Source organism: Hippocampus zosterae, chromosome 8, assembly GCF_025434085.1.
Source record: "Hippocampus zosterae strain Florida chromosome 8, ASM2543408v3, whole genome shotgun sequence".
In the NCBI taxonomy this organism is placed as follows: domain Eukaryota; kingdom Metazoa; phylum Chordata; class Actinopteri; order Syngnathiformes; family Syngnathidae; genus Hippocampus; species Hippocampus zosterae.
Window position 1 is genome coordinate 8,641,125 of NC_067458.1, and position 21,210 is coordinate 8,662,334.

At 40.6% G+C, this 21,210-nt stretch overlaps 1 protein-coding gene and 1 long non-coding RNA gene across 2 annotated transcripts; one reads left to right on the plus strand and one right to left on the minus strand.

Moving 5' to 3' along the window:
* Positions 1–124: 124 nt before the first annotated feature.
* On the plus strand, positions 125–20,374 carry mfsd12b (major facilitator superfamily domain containing 12b). The gene is made up of 9 exons (XM_052073926.1): positions 125–2,203; positions 6,803–7,013; positions 9,067–9,187; positions 12,808–12,981; positions 15,061–15,153; positions 15,227–15,319; positions 16,407–16,580; positions 17,374–17,468; positions 19,750–20,374. Exons 1-9 carry the CDS (start codon positions 1,921–1,923, stop codon positions 19,886–19,888), a joined length of 1,383 nt encoding a protein of 460 aa, XP_051929886.1. The 5' UTR covers positions 125–1,920; the 3' UTR covers positions 19,889–20,374.
* LOC127606003 (uncharacterized) lies at positions 8,729–9,168 on the minus strand. The gene is made up of 2 exons (XR_007963711.1): positions 9,038–9,168; positions 8,729–8,948 (listed from the first exon to the last, which is right to left on the minus strand). It is a non-coding gene; the product is annotated as an uncharacterized LOC127606003 (long non-coding RNA).
* Positions 20,375–21,210: the final 836 nt, after the last annotated feature.

Genomic DNA, 21,210 nt, shown 5'->3' on the forward strand with positions numbered 1-21,210 from the left:
ACATTTTATCCCAAATGTTTACAGGATTACTGTGTCAATGTGTGAATGCCTGTGTGTTTATCCGCACAGACTTGCAGTTATTGTGGAAGTGAAGCATGGCCAATGAACTTGCACGTCACGATCACTACGCAGTATAGATTTTGCGCTCTAAGCAGGACTATCACCACATCAGTGAAGTGGTGTGTTGTGTGATTGCAACATTGTACAAACAGTCTTGGTCAACCTATGTGCAATTCACATGTTCAAGTTTCTTAGCTGCAGATGAAGGAAACTTGAACTTTTTATTTTGTTTGTTTAGAATAAAACCATTGGGGAATTATTGGCCGCTGCTTTCAAAATGCAGTTTCATTTCAGTCTTAGCTAAATGTACACATAGGTGACAATAAACATTCTGCGTGGATTGAGAGGAGAAAGAGAATGATCATGCCAGGTGGCCAGACGCGATGTTGGACGTGTGAAAGATGGGTCGTGTGCGCGTGCATGTGCGCGAATTCGTCACCTGATCTCAGCCCATTTATCACTTTTTGGAGAGACTTTGGACCTACAAAACAAGCCAGCAAATTTCCACCATGTTCTCATCACAACAGCAAGGGAAGGCAATACAGGAATGAATTACAGTATAGGACATACAGTAACTTTAAGTACATCTGAACAAGCTAAAGGTTTGTGTGGCATTTGTCTCCATTACAAAGGTACAATTTGGTTTCGATTGGCACAGAGGTATTTAACAGTTTATTGTGGTCGTGTAAAACGACACTGTATCAGAGTGGTTCTAAAGCTACCTCTAAAAAGAAAATTGGATACGATGCAAAGCAGCACTGAATATTCCAACCACTGCAGCACAAAAGGAATAGGCTTTCATTATTCTATGACATATTTTTCCACATGAAGTCAATGCAGGAGGATATCCGGTGGGATGTGACCGTAAGGTTTTTTTGTGTGTGAAGGAGGGGGTACTGCCCCTCGGAGAAAGTTTCCACTCAATATGCACCTGGGATTTTTTTTCCTTTGTTCGGGTTGTTTGTCTTAAAATTGTCACTTACACTTGTATGGACGGATTGTCGTGTATTGGGATATTGTGCAGTATTGTATGCCAACGTGTGCGTCGTGCAGCTGTTTCGACGGAAGTTGGGGTCACGTTGGCGTCAGAGTACGTTGGACTGCATTTCCCGCCATGCAGTTGGCCGTCATCTTTCGAAACACTTCGTTTGCACTTTTGGGATGCTTTGTTTAGACAAACATGGGCGTTGATTGTCTTTCAGGTGTTCTGCAGCTGTGCACTTTGAGTTGCTTCTGTTTTGAGACGAGTTGAACTTATATCGTTACGACTCTATGATTCGAATGGAGAAGTGGAACGACGACAAGCGAAAACGGAAATTTGGAGCCAGCGCTGAACACGTGAACAACATAGCTGAGACTTGAATGGCAAGTTTCACCGGGTGATTGTTTTTTTGCCCAGTCAGCAGCTGGAGTTCTCTGTGCTTTGTCCGGAAAAGAAAGGACGTACTTTTGGTCACGAGTGAAAGGAACCCAGAGCGTGATTATACATGTTTGCATTGCCTTAAAGCGTTTCTAAGCAAAGTCGCCTGGTCTATTTATCATTTCGATTCCTAGGAGGTGGGAGATCGAAACTTGACCCTGAAAGCTCCGCCTGATGTAGCGCTTCAAGAATCCCCTTGGCCTTTTTTTGAAGTGTTATAACCATTTATCTCGGATTAATTTTTGCGGGGTGGGGGCCACTGTGTCATAATCCCGAACGATGAATTGATTAGATGGTTAACGCCGCAGATGTTCTTGAAAGCGGAGGAAGGTGGATTGTACGTGGTTCCTGATTTTAGTATAAATATTGTATATTTGTAAATACGACAAGGACCTCTTTCTAAATTGTAAATAAAGACACTTGAATCACCCGTCCAAGTCATGGAGCCGTGTGACCCGGTCGTGAGGGAGATAAGGACCTTGTCGCTCTGCCGGCGTTTGTGTTACGCCGCCGGGCATTTTCTCAATGATTTGTGTGCCTCGATGTGGTTCACCTACCTGCTGGTCTACCTGCACTCGGTCCTGGGCCTCCGTAGCACCTTTGCGGGCGTGCTGCTGCTCATCGGCCAGGTGGCTGATGGAGTGTGCACTCCGATCATTGGATTCGAATCCGACAGAACTCCCTGCCTGAGACACGGCAAGAGAAAAAGCTGGCATTTGTTGGGTGAGTAATGCGAGCGTTTGTTTTATTCTATGCAAAGGGACGAGAACACTGGGATTTGGTTGTCTATTGAAATGTAACCGCAGGTGGCAAGAGTACGGGCGATCATTAAGTACAAGTAGGGAAGGTTCTGGTGGGAGAAGTCCCAAGTCCTAAATTAAAATGCTTTACTTAGGTAAAAGTACAGCCCAAAGTACTATTTAACGCTGCCATGCACGAATTGTGACAGGACTTTTTATTACCCCTCGTTTTTATTACTCTTAAAAGCATTAAATACATATAATTCCTTTCCTAAAAATGTCAGCTGGTCGAAACTCAACTCATCTTTAATTATAGAGCACTATAAAAAGAAAACCACTGCTGTAAGAAAATGCCGCGCATATGATTGAACAGAAAAACACTATAAATAAAATATTCTTTTACAATTCCTGGCGTTTAAAAAATACAGCTCCAACAATGTGCTGTACATAAGATCAAGCATAAAACAGTAATAAATGTAACAGTAATGAAAGACATTCAGTTCTACTTAAAATCTTCAAGATCTTTACATATTTGCATTTGGGATATAGGCGGTCATGAGTTTCATTCCCTCCGATTGCAGTCTACAATGGCCACATAGAGCCTGTTTCTGCTATCACCGTGGCCTATCAATTCTTCATTCATACACCCTGAACTAGTAGGGCACTCATAGGCAAACAACCATTCACACTCACAATCACACCTTAGGACAATTTAGAGTGACCAATTAACATACCGTGCATCTTTTTGGAATGTGGGAAGAAGCTGAAGTACCCAGAGAAAACCCATGGAGGCATGGGAGAACATGCAAATTCCACAAAGGAAGGCTGAGGCCAGAATCAAACCCATGACCTGTGTATTGTGAGGCGGATCTGCTTCACATATTTTGTCCATACTTAAAATGGCATTTTCATCATACATCTGCTTAAGAAGCGTGCCATCTTATGTGCCCCCCCCTCCCATAGCGCTGATGAAAAATAGTCACCCCCCTCGATCGTTTAAATGGCACATCATTGCTCTACATGTTTTGCCGTGATGAAAAGGCACTTTGATTTAAAAAAATAAAATAAAAAATCGTCAGCGGTGTCACCAAAATGTCAGAAAAGCCCATCCAATAGGGGTTGTCGGAGCGATTTGTTGCCATTTTGAGGATTTTCTTTTACAGGTAACTGCATAAGGAATATGAAGGAAGCCTTAGGAAATGCAGTGTCTCAGTGTCCCAAGATTTGGGGCGCACGACAGATGACATACAGTGACATGTTTAACAAGACACTGCTCAGCCTGAAATACTGTGTACCTCAAAGTGGTCTTTATTTAACCGTAGTTGACGAACAAGATCAAACTCTCCAAGTTCCTGCCGAGCCATTTGTAAAAGGATGCACCCATTTCCCTTTTCTGCTGCTGGTCTTCTCCTCCCCATTCTTAAAATGAGCATGGCCACGGCTTTCTTTTTCAACAGTGAAGGATACATCTTGGCATGTTGCTGTCTACTTCTCGTCTAAACCAGCAGCAAAAGTCTCATTGCTTATTTCCTGCTAGGCTGCTAGTCAGCGCTTCTAAATATGGGCACACTTCCAACCAGGGTACCATCGTCTTTCCTCCCTGCCATGCAAGCCTTTTACACTTAGAGAGTGCAGTGTGAAAAGAGCTTACCGGTAACTTGACTTGGAGGGTACTGTATGTACTCAACAATCCAGTAGGCCAATTGTGTCCAACTGATTTTTGTCACAGGTCACATGGAAATTCTGGTTTCCCTCAGAGGGCTGTTATGAGTGAAATCCATTCAATTTATATTAATACATAGATATATTGTACACAATTGCCCCTGCAATTAATTGTGTCCTGTGTATCATTAACAACTAATTGAATGAGAAATAAGAAGTTATCAATAATTGTAGCATACAAATATACAACTCTTGTTTGATTTATTTGAAAGGATTAAAATATTCATACTATCTGTTCAGTGAAGAAAAATCAACATTTTGCTTCAGGTTTTCTGCCAAAATGAAAAATAATTAACGGTAAGTAATTTTGCAATAAACAAAATGGACACTAAAGTGATGTGGTGGGCTTGTCCTGATTTATTTATTTTTTTATTTTTTGAGGAATGGCACAATGAAAAAAAAATGCCTTCTTGGTTGTCCTTACACAGTGGTCATACTGAGAAGGGGGAAAAATAAAGCTCGTAAACCAGCTGAGGAGTTTTGCCATCAAAAAGGCTTGTGAAAGTTGTCAACTAACAAAAAAACATGGCTAATGTTGATGACAACATATGCACCGTATTTGTATCAGGAGTTTTTTGTTGTTTTTTTCTCAAGATTAGATCAAGCATTTTTCAGTGTCGGAAAGTAGGTATTTGTTTTTAGGCTGTCATAAGACCTGATGCATTTCTGTGAATCGTTCTTGTAAACAACATCAAGCAATTCTCTTAAAGGTCATCAAGAGAGAATATTGTGCTTCACTGTTGTTAACACTCCCTGATCTGCGTTACTTCGTATTGCTTTTTTTATTCGTCCTGAATATTCTAGTCAATCAATGAATCAAAATGTCCACCACAGTTGACCGTCAGTTAACTTCTCTTTATATCATGTCACCACCGTAGAGGTGACCCAAAAAAAAAAATTCACAAACCTCCATTCACGAAATCAGGAGTAGTGTTTTCAAATGTAGGGAGTAAAATTAAAGAAATGTCCGAAAAATTAAATCTTAAAATAAAGTACCCGAAAACTCTACTTGATGAGAGTAGAGTATTTGTACGGCCTGATATTTACTTTTTTAAAACGTGTTTTTCAAAGGACTGCTGTTGAAAAAAAGGTTGTTTGGACCAGTGGTTCTCAAACTGAGCTTCGGGGACCTGTGAGGGTCCTTGAGCTGTAGGTTGGGGCTCAGCAAAATAAATAGCATTATGTCTTATAATTAAAAAAAGAAGTGCACACCAACATGCAGGTGAAGCTCTCTAAATATTGTGACACATCACATATATCTGACATCCTGAGATGAATAAAGTCTTTTTTTTATTTTGTATTTTTAGAACAAAAGGTATATTGTAGGAATACGTCTTTTTTTCCCGGAGTAATAGTGAATATTAAAAAATAAAGTTGTTTTCTTGTTAAAACGGGAGACCCCCCCCCACCCCCCGCCCGCACGCGGGCCCCCTTGTTAGACATTCACTTTAGTATTCTATCATGTGACGCTTTGGAAAAATACATACTGTATTTGTTCTTGCAAATATTGCCTTTTTTTCTTGAAAAAAAAAATATAAATTTTATTTCCTCCAGAAGATGAATTTGTCATTGTTAACTTTAATTCCTATTGAGCATATATAATAGTTATATGTGATTGGCATTAAGAACATGTTTTTTTTTTTTTTGGTCCTGGGGGGATTGGGGGGGGGAATTCATCCACGGTACATGGTCCTTGGAACCAAAAAGTTAGAGATCCCCTCCCTCGTTTAGTCAAGATAAGCTCTGATGATGACCTGTCATTTTTACATACTGCTGTAAATCCAGTGTAATCATATGGTTGAAAAATACACTCAAACGTGTTGTTGAATACAACCTCCTCCAAGTCCTGCTACGGACGAGAAAATGCAGGCACCTGTTTGTCAGAGAGAGGCAAGTTAGTCTACATACTGATTACCTTTTAATGTGGCCTTAAGCTGTGCTGTGTCGATAAAAGAAAAACGGACAACCAAATTAAAATGAGCATATTCAACCCATTGATGTCAACTCTGTCTGAGACTGAATTTATTTAATTTTACAATTCGCGGTGCTCCAATATTTGTCCAAAACTAATGAAATTAAATGAGTTTGATATTGAAAATCCTTATATTACCAAATGCATAAATTTTTAGAACCTGTTTTACAAGGCTCGACAAAAATTTTCCATTACGTCGGTGACACGACACGTTTCCCTTTTCGCCTCCCTCTGAGAAGTGTTTTTGCCAGGTCCAAACCTGTACTCGTAATGTTCCATTGGTGTTGACTTCTCTTTGAAAAGGCATGTTGCACATTGTTTTCATCTTCACCTTGAAAAAAAACTAAACTAAAAAGAGTATAATATTTAATGTACTTCTTGTGTTGTGAAGACACTCATTTGAGTAAAAATTGACGAAATGAAAAGATGTCAAATTTTGTGGATTACGGTCTATGACAATAAGTGACTTGCTTTGGGTTCAATAGCTGCATGAATATTGTCCTCAAATGCCCAAACTGCTGCTGGCGGGTTAGCGAGCTTGCCCAAAAGGCACAATCGCGAAAAACAAGAAGTACGGTGTCTCAATGTGATGTAGTTATCGTATGAAATCACCATGGGACAATGGCTGGTTGTTTTCTTGATCATACAGTCAGATGACTCATCTTTGTGCAGCACATGACATTCTCCTAAATACAATCCCTTAACGCTAAAGTAAAACATGACACCAGAGGTTCACATCTTGCATAATCCATAGGATGGATTGTATTGTATTGAAAAGAAAACATCCTAGATGTGTATATACCTTTCACTGACAATGGCAATAAAATCTGTTTTTATTCTGATGAAACCATCTTTTCCAACAATTCTGCACTTCTCCCCATTTCCCAGGAACCATCTGTGTTATCCTGTCTTTTCCCTTCATTTTCAACCCCTGCCTGGCCTGCTCGACAAGCACCCCCCAATGGGCCGAGGTCATCTACTTCGCCCCTTTGATCGTCATCTTCCAGTTCGGCTGGGCGGCCACTCAGATTTCACATCTCGCCCTCATTCCAGAGTTGGTGGCCAGTGAGAGTGCAAAGGTGGAGCTCACTGCGTACAGGTGGGCTTATGACATAATCACGGATGCCCTAAAGGCAGAGCAGCTAACCTAGTGGGCGAGAGAGGCAAATGCTAAGGGTACTCTGGAGTCTGGCATTTAAAAAAAAAAATTATTTAATAAATAAATTAATTAAACATGATTTTATTTAATGTCTAACTAAATAGTTACAACAGTGCCAGCCTCGTTTGTTGGGCAGAAAAGTGAAAGGAGTAAATATAATAATAATAATACATTTTATTTATAAGCGCCTTTCAAGACACCCAAGGACACTTTACAATAACAAAAAACAAGGCTGGTGCTTGGTTATAAAAATTCAAACTTTGTACATCATGTTTGCATGACACTTTTTACAATAACGTTTTCTCGTGTCATTTTCGCGGATGTTTCTCAAAATCTTGAAAGCTAATTCAAATGCAAGTGTACTTCAATGCACCTTATTGTCAGTGACAAATGTGAGGAATGAAACATCTTGATAAAATCAAAATGCTCAAATAAAAATGGAAAAAAGCAAAATGTGATTTCATCTAAGTCAAGTCCCGATAAAATCTTCTGTGGATGAATGACTCTCTTTCCAATGGGGAAGCTGAACATCTTTGCAATAACGTAACGACTGACTCTGACAGCTAACAGAATTAAATATAAAGAATTTGGGGGGGGGGGGGGGGGTGTTATTGATGTGACCCTAAAGAACTTTGTAAAGATTTCAAAATGACCAAAACTGCCCAAAATGGGAGCAAGAGAGGTGAATTTGTTGTTGCTCTTTTTGGTTTATCCAATTCGATGCTGCAACAGCAAGTCACTTTCATGATTTGTTTTAACAATCCCGTTATGAAATAGAAAAGCAAGTGCCACTTCCATATGTTTAATTGTGTGACGTCAACTTTTAGATTAAAGGCAGTGTTAAAAATGATGTTTGATTTTTGTAAGCGCATGCAAATCGTTGATGGGGGGGGGGGACCATATAAAATTTCGCTCACGGTGCACATTGACTGGAAAAGGAGCATTGCCAGTATAACAACTGCATACAGCACATGCAGGAACCCCCCCCCACCCCCCCAAAAAAAGAAGTCTGATGTATCTGGAGGGGAGAGAACATTTGTGGCGAACAGAAACAAGTGGATTTATATTCAGATTTGATTTCACTATTTGCGGTGGGCCTGTGGAACTGGTGACATTTTGACTCTTGGGGATCAAACCTGCTAACCTTGACTTGTGACATACAGTTAAAGCAGAACTACGATGAGGGTATGACACCGTGGTGCTAAACCATTTTACACTGGTACTGGCTTTTAAATTTTGAAAGATGCCCACGCCAGCACAATCTTACGAGATCAGCTGAACTTTATTTGGGGTTAATCATTCACTTTATTTGTGGTCAGGAGTGCGGTGACTTCCAATTAACCTTTCAGCATGACCGGTTACTCATTCACTCCCAAAGACATATTTATGTCTTTTCAGACTTCACACATTCAATCCTATGTACTTAGGTTTTCTTTTTTCCTAGCTTTTTTTTCCCAAGACTGAAAGTCAAAAAATATTTTTACATTTTATACAGATTTGAAAATGGCTGGTACTGAATGAGTTTTAAAGGACTTTTTGTTTTTTTAAACGGGTCTGAAAATGGCTGGTACTGAATGAGTTAAGCAAGCCGATGTATCATTCAGAATTTTAGTTTGATCAGCATTTCGTAAAAATCCCCCGCAAACTAGAAAAGCTCACCTGAAGAAATTTTCATTTTATTGATATAGCAGCACTTACTCATTCTACAATGTGTTCCCTTTTTTAGTTTGCCAGTTTATGTGACTATTTCGTCATTTGTGGATACGTGTCATGAGACAAAAGTTGACCAAAAAAGAATCCGGTGTCTTTTAGTCATTCCGTTCTTTCTTGTTTGGGAGGAACTTGAAGTGTCTGATGTCAATGTCATGGGGCTTTCTATAATATCGGCAAAAAAATATAAATACATACATACGTATTAGCTGAGATGTCAACATGTCAGTTTTGAAGCTGAAGAAGTAAGTCACCTGAATGTATTGCTGTGCCTCTTTGACAGGTATGCCTTCAGTGTGATGGCCAACATCATCGTGTACACGGTGGCCTTTCTTCTCTTTCACTTCCTGACTCAAGAGGACTTCACCGACAACCTGGGCAAGGCTGACATTCCGCTGTTTAGGGTAAGATTGGAGTGGCGTTCCAGTGTGTTTTTCCGAGGTGCTGAATGGACATTTTTGACTTCCCAGTCATCTGGAATGTAGCATTGTCTGTCGTCATAGTCCACTTGATCGTGACAGGTTTTGTTTTTTTCTTTCATTGCTCAGCCCCAAGTGATGTGCGCCATGAATTCTGCTTAGCCACAAGTATTTTGAATTGAATTGAATACAACTTTAATGTCAAATGTGCTGTATGTACAGCACAGATGAAATTTCTTCCCTGTCAACATAAAACAACAAAAAAAAGTAGTCAAATATGATGTTACTTGGGAAAACAAGTAACAAGTTGTTAGAGGTACTGAACCTAACCAGTTCAAATGCACATTCACCGAACCCTTCATTAGTGAAAAATAAAAATGAGGGTTTTTTTTACAAATTCAAGACATTAAAAAAACACATTTATTAAAAGCAGAAAAAATAAATAACATTTCAAGACAGAAGTATACCTTTTTCAATTGTGCACAAAATGAACCGTGCATGACGTACTATCACAACGGTCAGACGTTGACTACGGAGCAAACTAAATTTCCCACAGCATTGATTGGACACGCAATGTAATGTGATCATCTGCAGCCAGTGATGTGTCATAACTACAGTAATCCCTCGTTTATCATGGTTAATGGGGACCAAAACCACCCGTGATAAATGAAAATCCGCGAAGTAGTGACCAATAAAAATATACAGGTATTTTTTTTAAACATATACAGTATTGTACTCCATGTATAGGAAGGAAAAAAAAAGAATGTTTGAAAAAATCTGCGATGCACTGAAGCTGCGATAAACGAACTGCAAAATAGCGAGGGATCACTGTAATTGACATGTTGAGTCGCGTGTGTCTGAACCTCCATTGCAGAGGCTCCGTCAAACCCCTGAAACCGATTCACCGAGACGGATTCACCGAACCCCTGGGGTTCGATCGAACCCAAGTTAAGAACCACTGGTCTCGTCCCTCACCCAGGACCAACTTGCCAAATTGGCAACCGAGTCAGGAGCATAAAGCCACATACACACACATGCACGCACGCATGCGCACACACCTCGGACAGTGCATAGCAGCGCCAAATATCTGGTGCAGATGCCGACCTGAAGTCAGAATCGGCTAAGTAAAGTCTTATGCCAACAAGTTTAACTGGAACTAAATTAGTGAGTCAACACAGAAATTCAAATGTCCAGGTAATATTTAGACTATAGCATACACAGCATATACATACATACAAATATACGATTGCAACTTTGTGTTTGTCATATTTATTTTTTTTCTTTTTAAAGAAAAACAGCCCTTGGTTAAGTTTCAATCGTTTTTTATTTTGTAACATGCTTTAATAACTGCTGCTTTATTGTATTTGCGATTCTCAAAAATAAAGCTATTTTGTAAAAAATTCAAACACTGGTTGAAAATACCCCTTTCAGTAACTCATAGTTTACAAAGGGTAAAATTCATTAAATCAAAGAACAGAAGTCCATACGATTTCATCCAAAAATAGCTGGTTCGCTTCCTTTTTTTTCTTTTTTCAGAATCGGCATTGAATCAAAGGATTGGAATTGTTCAAATTCAGTCAATCCCATCTTATTTTTTCCAGTTTCAACCTACAATAAATAGTGACATTTTCTCATTTGTGCCCATTTGGGATTAACACCACTTCACATACTGTATTTAAATCTTCATCTAACGTCGGTTGCTGGAACTACAGCACGCCGAGTAATTTTTGAGCCAAGTGACAGATTCAGTGATGGCAGGTTTACGTGAAATGGCGCAAAGTGGATTATGGTCAGTAAAAAGTAAAATGAATGGAGTCATACCAAAACCAACATAGACCCCGAATGCTGTAAACCCAGATAAGACCTAAAGCCCCCTTTCAATAACCGAATAGTTTTATTAAATTTCTGTGGGACGAAACTAACTGGAAACTCTATCCCCTCATCATTTTCTTGCAAAAGCACAACCCCAACGCCAATTGTGTGGCATCTACCTGCAACTTTAAAGGCCATCCAAAATGTTGGGCTATCAACAAAGGAGCCTTAACTGCCTCAAAAGCCTCCTTACACCGGGTGGGGACCTGATGAGCTCCGCCTTATCCTTGAAGAGATTGTGGGGATACTACATGAGAAAGGTTTTCACAGAAAGCACGATAGTACACTGCCAGGCCCAGGAAGCGCATACGTTCTCTCTTATAGGAGATAGGTGTAGGTGTAGAAATTGCTTAGAGTGGACCCTGACCTGACCTCCAACCAACAATATACAAAAAAGGGACACAATTAGCCAAACTACAAACACCACCAAAATGAGTCCACAGGAAACTATTTTCCAAACACTTCGGACGAGCCTGCACCTATCAAATGAGCGGATGCAAACAACAACTAGGCCAATTGAGCACTTATTTGTAAATAATGAGTAGTCCTAAACAATTAAAAGGTGTATGCGATGTGAGCGTACAAATATCTGAAGTGGATACAAAGTACATGGATGAATGTAAGTGTATGCGTAGTAATGTGTGAATGCAGCAACCAAACAAAAGTCTGTTCACTGAGGGCGGAGAGCCAGAAAGCGATAGATTAGGACAGGGGTCGGCAACCCAAAATGTTGAAAGAGCCATAAAGGACAAAAAAAACAAATATGTCTGGAGCCGCAAAAAAATAATAGCCTTCTATAAAACATATGAAGGAAACACGTGCTGTGTGTATGTAGGAGACTTGACTCAGAATTGTTATTTATTCCTCTGTTGTGTGTTCACAAACGCCCCCATTTCCTCGCTTGATATTTTTGTTTTGGTGCATTGTTTTCGCTTTTCTTTGTGTCAGTGAAGAGATCATGAATTTCCATTTTTCGCAGGCTGTCTTTGAACGCCTCTCGAGTTGAACGAGAAGCGAGAAGGCACGCAGCGGGACTCGGATGTGTCTGTGTTTGTCAAGACTGTTAAAAGCATAAAGTATACGTTCTAAAAAACCAACACCACAACGCTCTTTTTTCGTAGCTGCAATATGTATCTACAGTATATCTACAGTATTTGAGATATATAAGCCTACTATCAAAATCTATTTCCATTTTCGAACAAATTTATAAAGCTCCAGGGAGCCACTAGATGACGCTAAAGAGCCACATGCGGCTCTGGAGCCGCGTGTTGCCGACCCTCGGATTAGGAGCACACATATCTACGTAGTATATGAGACAGATGTATTTAAGGTCCATCCCCTGCCTGCCTGAACCTCAGCAGGCTGTGTCAGTCTGCACTTTTTCTAAATTTATTTGACATCATTTATCTAATTATTTCCCCATTCCCACAGCCCAGTTTGAGAACCGCTAATGGTGTAGTGCAGCGCCACCCCAAGTCTTAACGGGGATATCAGCAGAACATGATAAGTGCGCTCCCTCGCACCAACGTAGGGTCACTTGGGCTTGACGTCCTGCTGCCTAGTACCGGTAGTACTTAAGTGCTATTGAAAATGAATGGATGGTATGAGCCAGTCGCTGTCGGTGCTGTCATAAAAAGTAACAAAAAAAGTTGTAGCAATGCTGGAGACATTTATTGTACATGCACCTTCTGTCACACTTCCTATGTTTACCTGAGCTCTCCCCTGCACAACAGATACTGGCTCTCGCTCTGCTGGGTGTTGGAGCAGTGTTCTCCTTCATATTTCACATTGGCATCAAGGAGAAGTCAGGAGACGATCTACTGATCACACCTTCTCCAGATGAGGATGCGCCGCGTGTTCAAGTGTTGCAGTGGAAGCACTGGCTAAAAGAGCCTTCTTTCTACCAGGTGACAGCCCGTTAACTAATACTTGCAGTTAGCGCAATGCTAAATTGCGCCTTTCATTACGATGATACTTTTTATTTATGAATCAAGTTTTCTGTTTTATTAGCTTGAACATATTTCTGGGCAGCATATTTGTCAATTGGTCACGAGGTCTCTTTCGCAATTCTGTGGTTCAAGCCTGTTGTTGGAGGTTGTTGTGGTCTGCATTGTCTATTGGAGTGATTCCCAATCAGTACAATCAGTTCAGTTGCACCGGGAACATTAGTGTGCCGTCAGAACTTCCTGTGCCGCGGGAAAATTATTTATTCTTAACTCATTCACTCCCAAAGACGTTTTTAAACGTCTTTTCAGACTTGGTCCAGAATTGGCTGGTACTGAATAAGTTAACAAATAATGTATCTTTGTCCATCTACCTATGCCAGCAATTTCTAGTGACAGTTAGGATTAGACATTAGATGGCAAAAAGTATGAACTTGACATACAGTATGTATCGTCTTTTTGTGACAATGTTGTTTGCTGGTGTGCCGTGGAGATTTTTCGTGCCGTAGTTCAGTAAAGGTTGGGAATCACTGGTTTCCCCATGACGTCAGCCTCAACGTCACCTCGGGCTATACAACACCAACTGCATTTGACATCATAAGACCGGGGTGGGGCAGGAAGGTTATGATGATGACCCTAAGGGCCCATGATTGGCAGGTGCCCTCCAGTGACTCTCAACAAGCCAATCAAAATCTAAAAGTATGTTGTGGATCCTGATGGGCGGATCAGGAACAGCTCGTAAGGGATTTTAGGTTCCGAGTAGCGCGCAACGAACTAGAAAAGTGCAGCGGCTTAAGAAAAGGTGGTCACACAGCACAGGAGTGCATGCTCAGTTATTGCCGCAACTGACTGTTTTTCATGTTTATTATACTGTTTACTGTAGTAATGACTTCACTACGATGGTTGGGTAGGTTAGTTATCGAGTCTGACACAAATTCGGGTGCTTCCACTGCTGTAGTGGAGCTCCCTTGTGAACTGAAAACCGGCATGCATGCATGTCGGGTCTGATTTGCCTTTCATTTTGTAAACGACATTAGTTTTACAGGCGTGCGTCAGAAACCTTATTTCTAATCTATTCTTGTCACAGTACATGCATTCGTAGTTAATAAGCCTATCGACCACGCAGAGATGTTCCAACACAGTACGTATTATAAGCTCTTACATAAAAGGATGAGATCACTGCCAAGGTATTATTTCAATTTTGCGGCCGTATTTTATACACTAGTGCTTAATTTTACCATTAAGATGTACAGAGTTGTCATCTTCGTCCTGCTTCTTATTCAAGTTCTCTGAAAGGCACATGGAAGCACATGTAGTCAGTTTAAACATATATTCTACTGTACATACAGTATGTTCTCAATTTTTGAATGGCATTTTATTTATTGCTCTTAAGATCTTTAAAAGTGGGTCATGACTTGGTGACAATGAGAACATGGGTTTCTGTGTGATCACAGGTACCGGAATTAATGTAATAGTGATTCATAATACTCTATACATGAGTCAAAGCTGATAGACTTGCAAGAAACCGTGACTTATTCTGTTGTATGAATGGTAAATAGATGAATTTTGTGCTTTCAGATCACTCATGGAAGAACAACTTGTTCTGCATTTCACTATCAGTTGATTGCGTGATATATGAATAAAGATACATTTGTCATTTATAACTAATCATTTTCAGACAAATGTTTGTGAAAGCAGATAATTTTCCCACACCTGTCATGGCACCGTCGGTGACATGGCACCATGGATGGGGAATCACTGCCCTGGAAAATAGTTATTTCAATTGGAAGCTTTTGAGGTTGAGGGTACAAAGTATTTTTTGTCCGTGCCCTAATGCCCTGGTGGCGCCCCTGTCACAAGGTCAAATGATCCTATTAAATGATTTTTGTCAGCACAGTGGTGCATTTAGTGCCAGTTCGTCATCTGAATGGGGATGCAGGACAAAAGACCTTTGAAAAACCAAAACTGCAAATGCTTAACATACTGTTTAAAAAAAAAGCAGCAAAACTGACTAATTCTCATTCACTTTACTTTTCATCCAAGGTGGCCTTCCTCTACATGTGCACGAGACTCATAGTCAACCTGTCCCAGTCGTACATCTCTGTTTACCTCACCAACTCACTTCTGCTGCCAAAGGTAAAGAGATTGCTTCACGTCAGCATGCGATTTCTGTCTGTTTTCCTTTAACGTGTACCTTGATGTTGAACAGAAATACATCGCCATCATTCCGCTTGTGATGTATGTCAGCGGCTTTGTTAGCTCGCTGACCATGAAGCCAATCAGCAAGGTTGTCGGCATCACTGTGAGTAGAATAACTTTGCAATCTGTTCAGTTTAATCGTTCTGTATAATTGAAACCTGACAAAATCATGACACGCCCCATTTTTGGTAAATAACGATATGCACTGAAGCGAGGACATTTGGCTACGATGTAGGTTGAAATAGTCAGTGTGTACCTTCTAAATGTATTGTCCGGTGGAGAGTACTGACTTTTCCTGCGTTCGCCTTGTTGTTTGCAGCAGTTATAGATGAAACGGGACAGAATCAAAGTGTCCTTTTACCAGTGGGTCAGAGAAGTCATGGTGAAAATGTGCTTGACGTCCCACACGTCTGCTACAAGCTAAATTTAAAAGTAAACAAGAAGCTATAGCGTCCATTGACAAAAAAAGGGATTGGTTCACTTCTTCTCCCCCACGTAAATCCGCTTCAATTCCAAGCCTCGACTCTCGGGTCCAAATACACATCCGTGCAACGCGCCGATGCTCCGCTCTCATCATCCTGAGCGCCACCAGCCATTCATCCAGTTGCACCAATGCAGACAGTCCAACAGCCCCAACATCTCCACTGAACAAAATGGGGCCGTGAAGAATGCTGCCCATTACAGGCGCAAAAAAAACGAACAAGAACCTTAGAGCTGTCAAATGACAACAGTCAAATAGCACCGACATTCCCCCATCAAAATCAGTTCTGGTACATGCGTGCTGCCGAAAAGGCGCAACCAGCAAGCACAGCTTCTGCTCCTTTGGCAAATGTCGCGGCCAAAACGCCAAAAAAAGGGTCCACGTGGAGCACAGCAAACACCATATGACAAAATAAAAGACAAAAACGACAAAAAAAGCGGAGGTCTTGAAGAGCGCTTGCAGATGACTGCCAACTACATCTTCAACGGGCAAGTATTTACGTAAATACGGTCGATGAGTTAGGTACTTTTAAAATGAACAAAACAAGGCTCAAAACTGAACAGTTAATTTATTTCACATGATTCGTACAACAATTTGTATTTGTTTTTACAGTAGTTGTGTAGTTGTTAGATAATGGTCTCTTGTGGTGACAGTCAACGATCATGTAATGAATGTATGATATTTTAGGGAGATACACTGTACTTTTCAGATCATGTATTTTGTCGGCCTGCTGCTGGTGATCAGCTTCGCCCTCTGGGTACTTTTTGACAAGAACATGGGAGCTGAAAGCATCTATGGCGCAGCGGTGCTGCTGGGAGCCGGCTCCGCTGTCATCCTGGTCATGTCCCTTTCCATGACCGCCAAACTCATCGGGGAGCAGACGGTAAGTGTGGGGCAGACGCGCCCGAAAATTGACACCCATATCAGCTTGTGGAGACAGATAAGCAGAATTTGTTTTGCTGAGTCATGGCTGGGCTGTTCGGGGGGGGGAATAATGTTCTTCTTAAACTGTTTCCCAAACATCTACGACCAAATAAAAATGTGCTAAATATTATCATTAGGAGTCCCCCTGCTCTAAAAAAAACAAACAAACAGCCAAGACCAGAATGGTTTTGTTGTATACAGTATGCAATATCATCAACTCTGGCATGGAAACAAGAGCGCAGAAAATGATACCAAAATAATTCAGGCATTGCACTGATTATGTTATAATAACTTTACTTGTATGATGATTGAAGAACTCTTTATTTCGCAACCGCTCACCTTCACCAACTGTACAACTGACCCCCCCCTCCATCTACCCCCCCAACCCCGTGCTTTCATTCCCCCTCGTTGAGGCAGCACTGCTCCCTAGCAGTGTGGTATTGTAAAGGTTATTACTCAGAATAAAACAACAGATTAATCTTCCCCATAGTCAAGGAAATGTGATTATAATGCCTCGCCTGTTGTCTCTGCAGTAGTACATGCAAGTCTAACATTCTCTATTCAATTCCTATGAGCATACTTTTGCAGCCGTTCCATCTTCCCACGTGGGGTGGGGAAAAAAAAGCTAAAAAGCAGACATCTGCTGCATCAATAGATGTCTTCACACAGTGCTTTGCTGTAAGAGTGATGTCATGTCAAGTCTCTGAACCTTTTTGTGTGTGTGTGTGTGTGTGTGTGTGTGTTCTTTGCAGCAAAGTGCAGCTTTTGTTTATGGAGCAATGAGCTTCACGGACAAGGTGGCCAATGGTGTGGGTATCATTATCATTCAGAGTATCAGACCGTGCAGGTAAGCATCGCTGCGCCGCTCACATTATCATGTCGGATGATTGTATTTCATGGCATTTTGCTTTAGCATTTTAAGAAACTTGTTCCCTTATTTCAATCGATTCATTTCATGCAAACAGTGATAGCTGTTACATGCATAGCAAATGTATGCATGTAAAAAAATAATGAATGAATAAATAAAAAGGGCCCTGCGATTGGCTGGCAAACCGGTTCAGGGTGTCCCCCGCCTACTGCCCGACGACGCCCTGCAACTCTTGTGAAGATAAAGCGGATCAGAAAATGGATGGATGGATAAATAAAAAGGTTTAGCATACATTTAATCCCCCCTCCCCCGATTGTGCCGTTTCCTCAAATTCTGTCCATTCATGCACTCATTTTTAAAGGGCAAGTGTAGAATGTTTTTCTGTGTCTATTCATTTAAAAAAAAAAGCAATTTCAGTAGTATGCAAAAATAAAAAATGTCTATCACATCCACATCCATTTTTAAACCATTGTAGGTGACGTAAACGCTAATTATATTACAAAGGGTGCACCTCCCCCTCCAGGAGGCTGCTATATTTGGCCGCCTTATGTTTGCCACGAATAGTCGAAGGAGACAAACTCAGCAAATGTACTTCCTCAACACCATGACTGCAGCCTATGTTACATGTATCTGACGCATTTATTCCGTCACTTTGCTGAAGAAATTTGGTGGTAGGCTTGCGACATGGGGTCTCTCTGGAGCACTGTCGACTTTGAATTTAGGTCATTGCATTCTATGAGTTCACCACGAGATGGCACTAAATTCTGTGCCATGTCCATTTAACCTCCGAGGACCCCGAACTCTTGCATGACTGTACACGTACATTCAGCGAATGAGTTAAAATTGTGAAATGCTTTGCATAGCAATATCTAGAATAGCAACAGTAGAAGTCACTTCACCGTGCTTCCCTAAATTAGAACCTCAATTGAATTGTCATATTACTTGACAAAGAAAACAAAGAATTATTTTTTTACTTGATGAAACCTCCTAGTAAGTGGACGCCAGGCCCTTATAGTCCAAAATTTAACATTATAGTCTTGAAAGCCAAAGACGTCATGTCCACACAAGTGGACGCACAGGTCTCCATACATAGTACATGTATCTTCTTTAAGCATTTATGTATAATACAGTACAGTACAGTACGAAACAACTGATTACAATAACGTTAGTGTGAATCCAAATGCTGATTGTAATGAACGGAGTAATTGTATTCCATTTGTGGCAAATTTCGAACATTTAAGGGTCAACATTTAAACACATATTCGCAAATAAAGAATACCATTATTGTAAAATTTGGTTTGTAAGCCCCATCTTTTCCCCCCAGCTTGGACCCCTGTGGCTTAAACAATGACACAGCTGATGACAATGACACATTTTCAGATTTTTTTTTCCCGCTCCAAGAATTTTATTGCTTGATTTATTGATTAATATTTGATATTGACAATACGTCTCACCATAATCACAGTCACGGGGTTGCAGATGAGGACGAATGTTAGCTTTCTATGAGTAGTAGAAGCTGTTTTTTTTTTAGCTCGCTGTTATTGCAGGCCCTGAGGATACATTTTGTTATGTGCCAAATAAATCAACATTTTAAAATGATCATCTTATTCTGATCATATACCTAACGGGTATATGACAGGCTTGCAGGAGGTAGAGTGAGACATTGACTCAAAGCTAACTATTTTATGAAAAGAGAACATTTGCGCTCTTCCATTCTTTTGGAAAACTGCTTGATGATGTCAAGTTCAGCATATCATATGATTCACTGCTTTCCTCTCTGACCATGCTAAAAAGCAGAGATGGGCATACCGTCCCTGGGACGGAACGGTCTGTCTGTCCTTCCGTCCCAGACGGACGCCCATTTCTTTGTGTTGTCATGCTTTTCACGCTTTAATATGATAACTTGTCACATCATTGTGTGAAACTTTTGTTAAAACATTTATTTTATGACATTGAACTTTTTTTGGCAGGGTGGGGGGCACCAATCCACTTGTGTCCTATTATACGGATGCACTCAATAAGCCAAATTTTGCAGCACACTTTGCTGTAGCAAATGCATCAGCAAAATGACACTGAGGTCATGACTCCTATCCACCGGTGGTGGATATGTGTATTTGAGATCAATGGATTACTTATTATTTTGAAAAAGTTACTTTGGGAGGAATTCCCTCGTCCTCACCTCAGGATGTTGATTGGTCAAGTGGCCTCAGAGATGCCCAACTGACTTATATCTGTCTTCCCCTCTTTTTCTTATCCACAGCACAGAGGCATGCTGCCCAGAGTGTATTTGGTTCTATCGTGACGTCATGGCAACCGTGACAGGAGGCGTGGGGTTGGCTGCCGCAGTTGGCCTGTTAACAATTCTCATCTGGCCGCTCAAGACGAGGAAATATGAATGATGGATGGATGAGTGTCATTCCTAAATTGCGATTGTGAAAAGGAGAAAAAAATGCAAATGGATGTTGAATGCATTGTACTCTTGACATCTTTATGGATACAATGGACACAATTCACTGTGCTTTATTTGTTGTTGTTAAAATATATATTCAGTTTTGAACAGATTGGAAAGTTGAACCCCAACAAAATGCATGATTTCATTTTTTTATGTCTTCTTATTTACTTTCATACAAACCCACGAACAGCGAACACTATACAATGTAATCCATTCAGGACACTAAACACATTGTCGTGCAGTACTGGAGGTTTTTGGTTTGCTAAGTGTTTTTATACTATCCAGCTCATGTTTGATTATAGAAAGCACATGATTCCTCTGTCTGATGTGAAGTGTGTGGCATATATTTTAAATTAAGTCAAATGATGGCCCCTTGTCAAAGAGCGGCACCGAAACCAGATTAAAATATAGGAACGCAATCTCTTCAATACAATCTCAGCGTGTGACTGAATTTCTAATTGTTCTGGCTCATTGTCACTTGGAAACCCCCAAGAAGTAACTACCTACTCAAGTACTGTTTTCGGGCATCTGTATTTTACTGAATTTATGTTTGTGATGATTTTGTAAATTTCTTGAAATGAAGAAATTGGCAGTAATAAGCAACAATCCAATAAGTCTGCTGTGAGGAGGTAAATTTTATGAAGCGAGCTGGTAAAGTGACCAAACGTTGACCGTGTCCCTGTGGTTTTGCTGACCATGAACAATGAAATTGGTCCATCTCTTCAAACAGTTCATACAGTTGGCTGGCTTCCACAGTGATCCATGTTTGTCTCCTATCAAAATATAACAGAAGACTGGATGATTATCTATTTATCTATGCATGTATCCATTGTTGGAGGCGGGGGATGGAGAGGTTGTGGACACGACGGGATCCTTTCATCCTGGTCCTCCGCATGTTTGTTTGATTCGGGCTGAGGTGAGGTGCGAAATCTGAGGCTGGAAATGGAGAAGTTCTTGCAAGAAGCTTTACTGAACGTTCAGGGCACACGTGTGATACAAGCAATCGTTCTGGTCAAGGCACAAATGCGCAAAGGCAGCATCTCTACACAAGTCTTTTATATCCTAAGCGGGACGTAACTCCTAATGGATATCATCCTTTCTGTTTCTGAATGACGGTTCTAATGTTCTAATATTTTTGGTTTCTTTTCATTTCTTTAATCATCCAATGCTTTTGTTCTCGAAGGACATTTTGTCTTCATGAAACACGATGACAGGTGCTCTAATTGTTCCAACATTTCTTAGAGGTCATCTTAATAAGATAAGATAAGA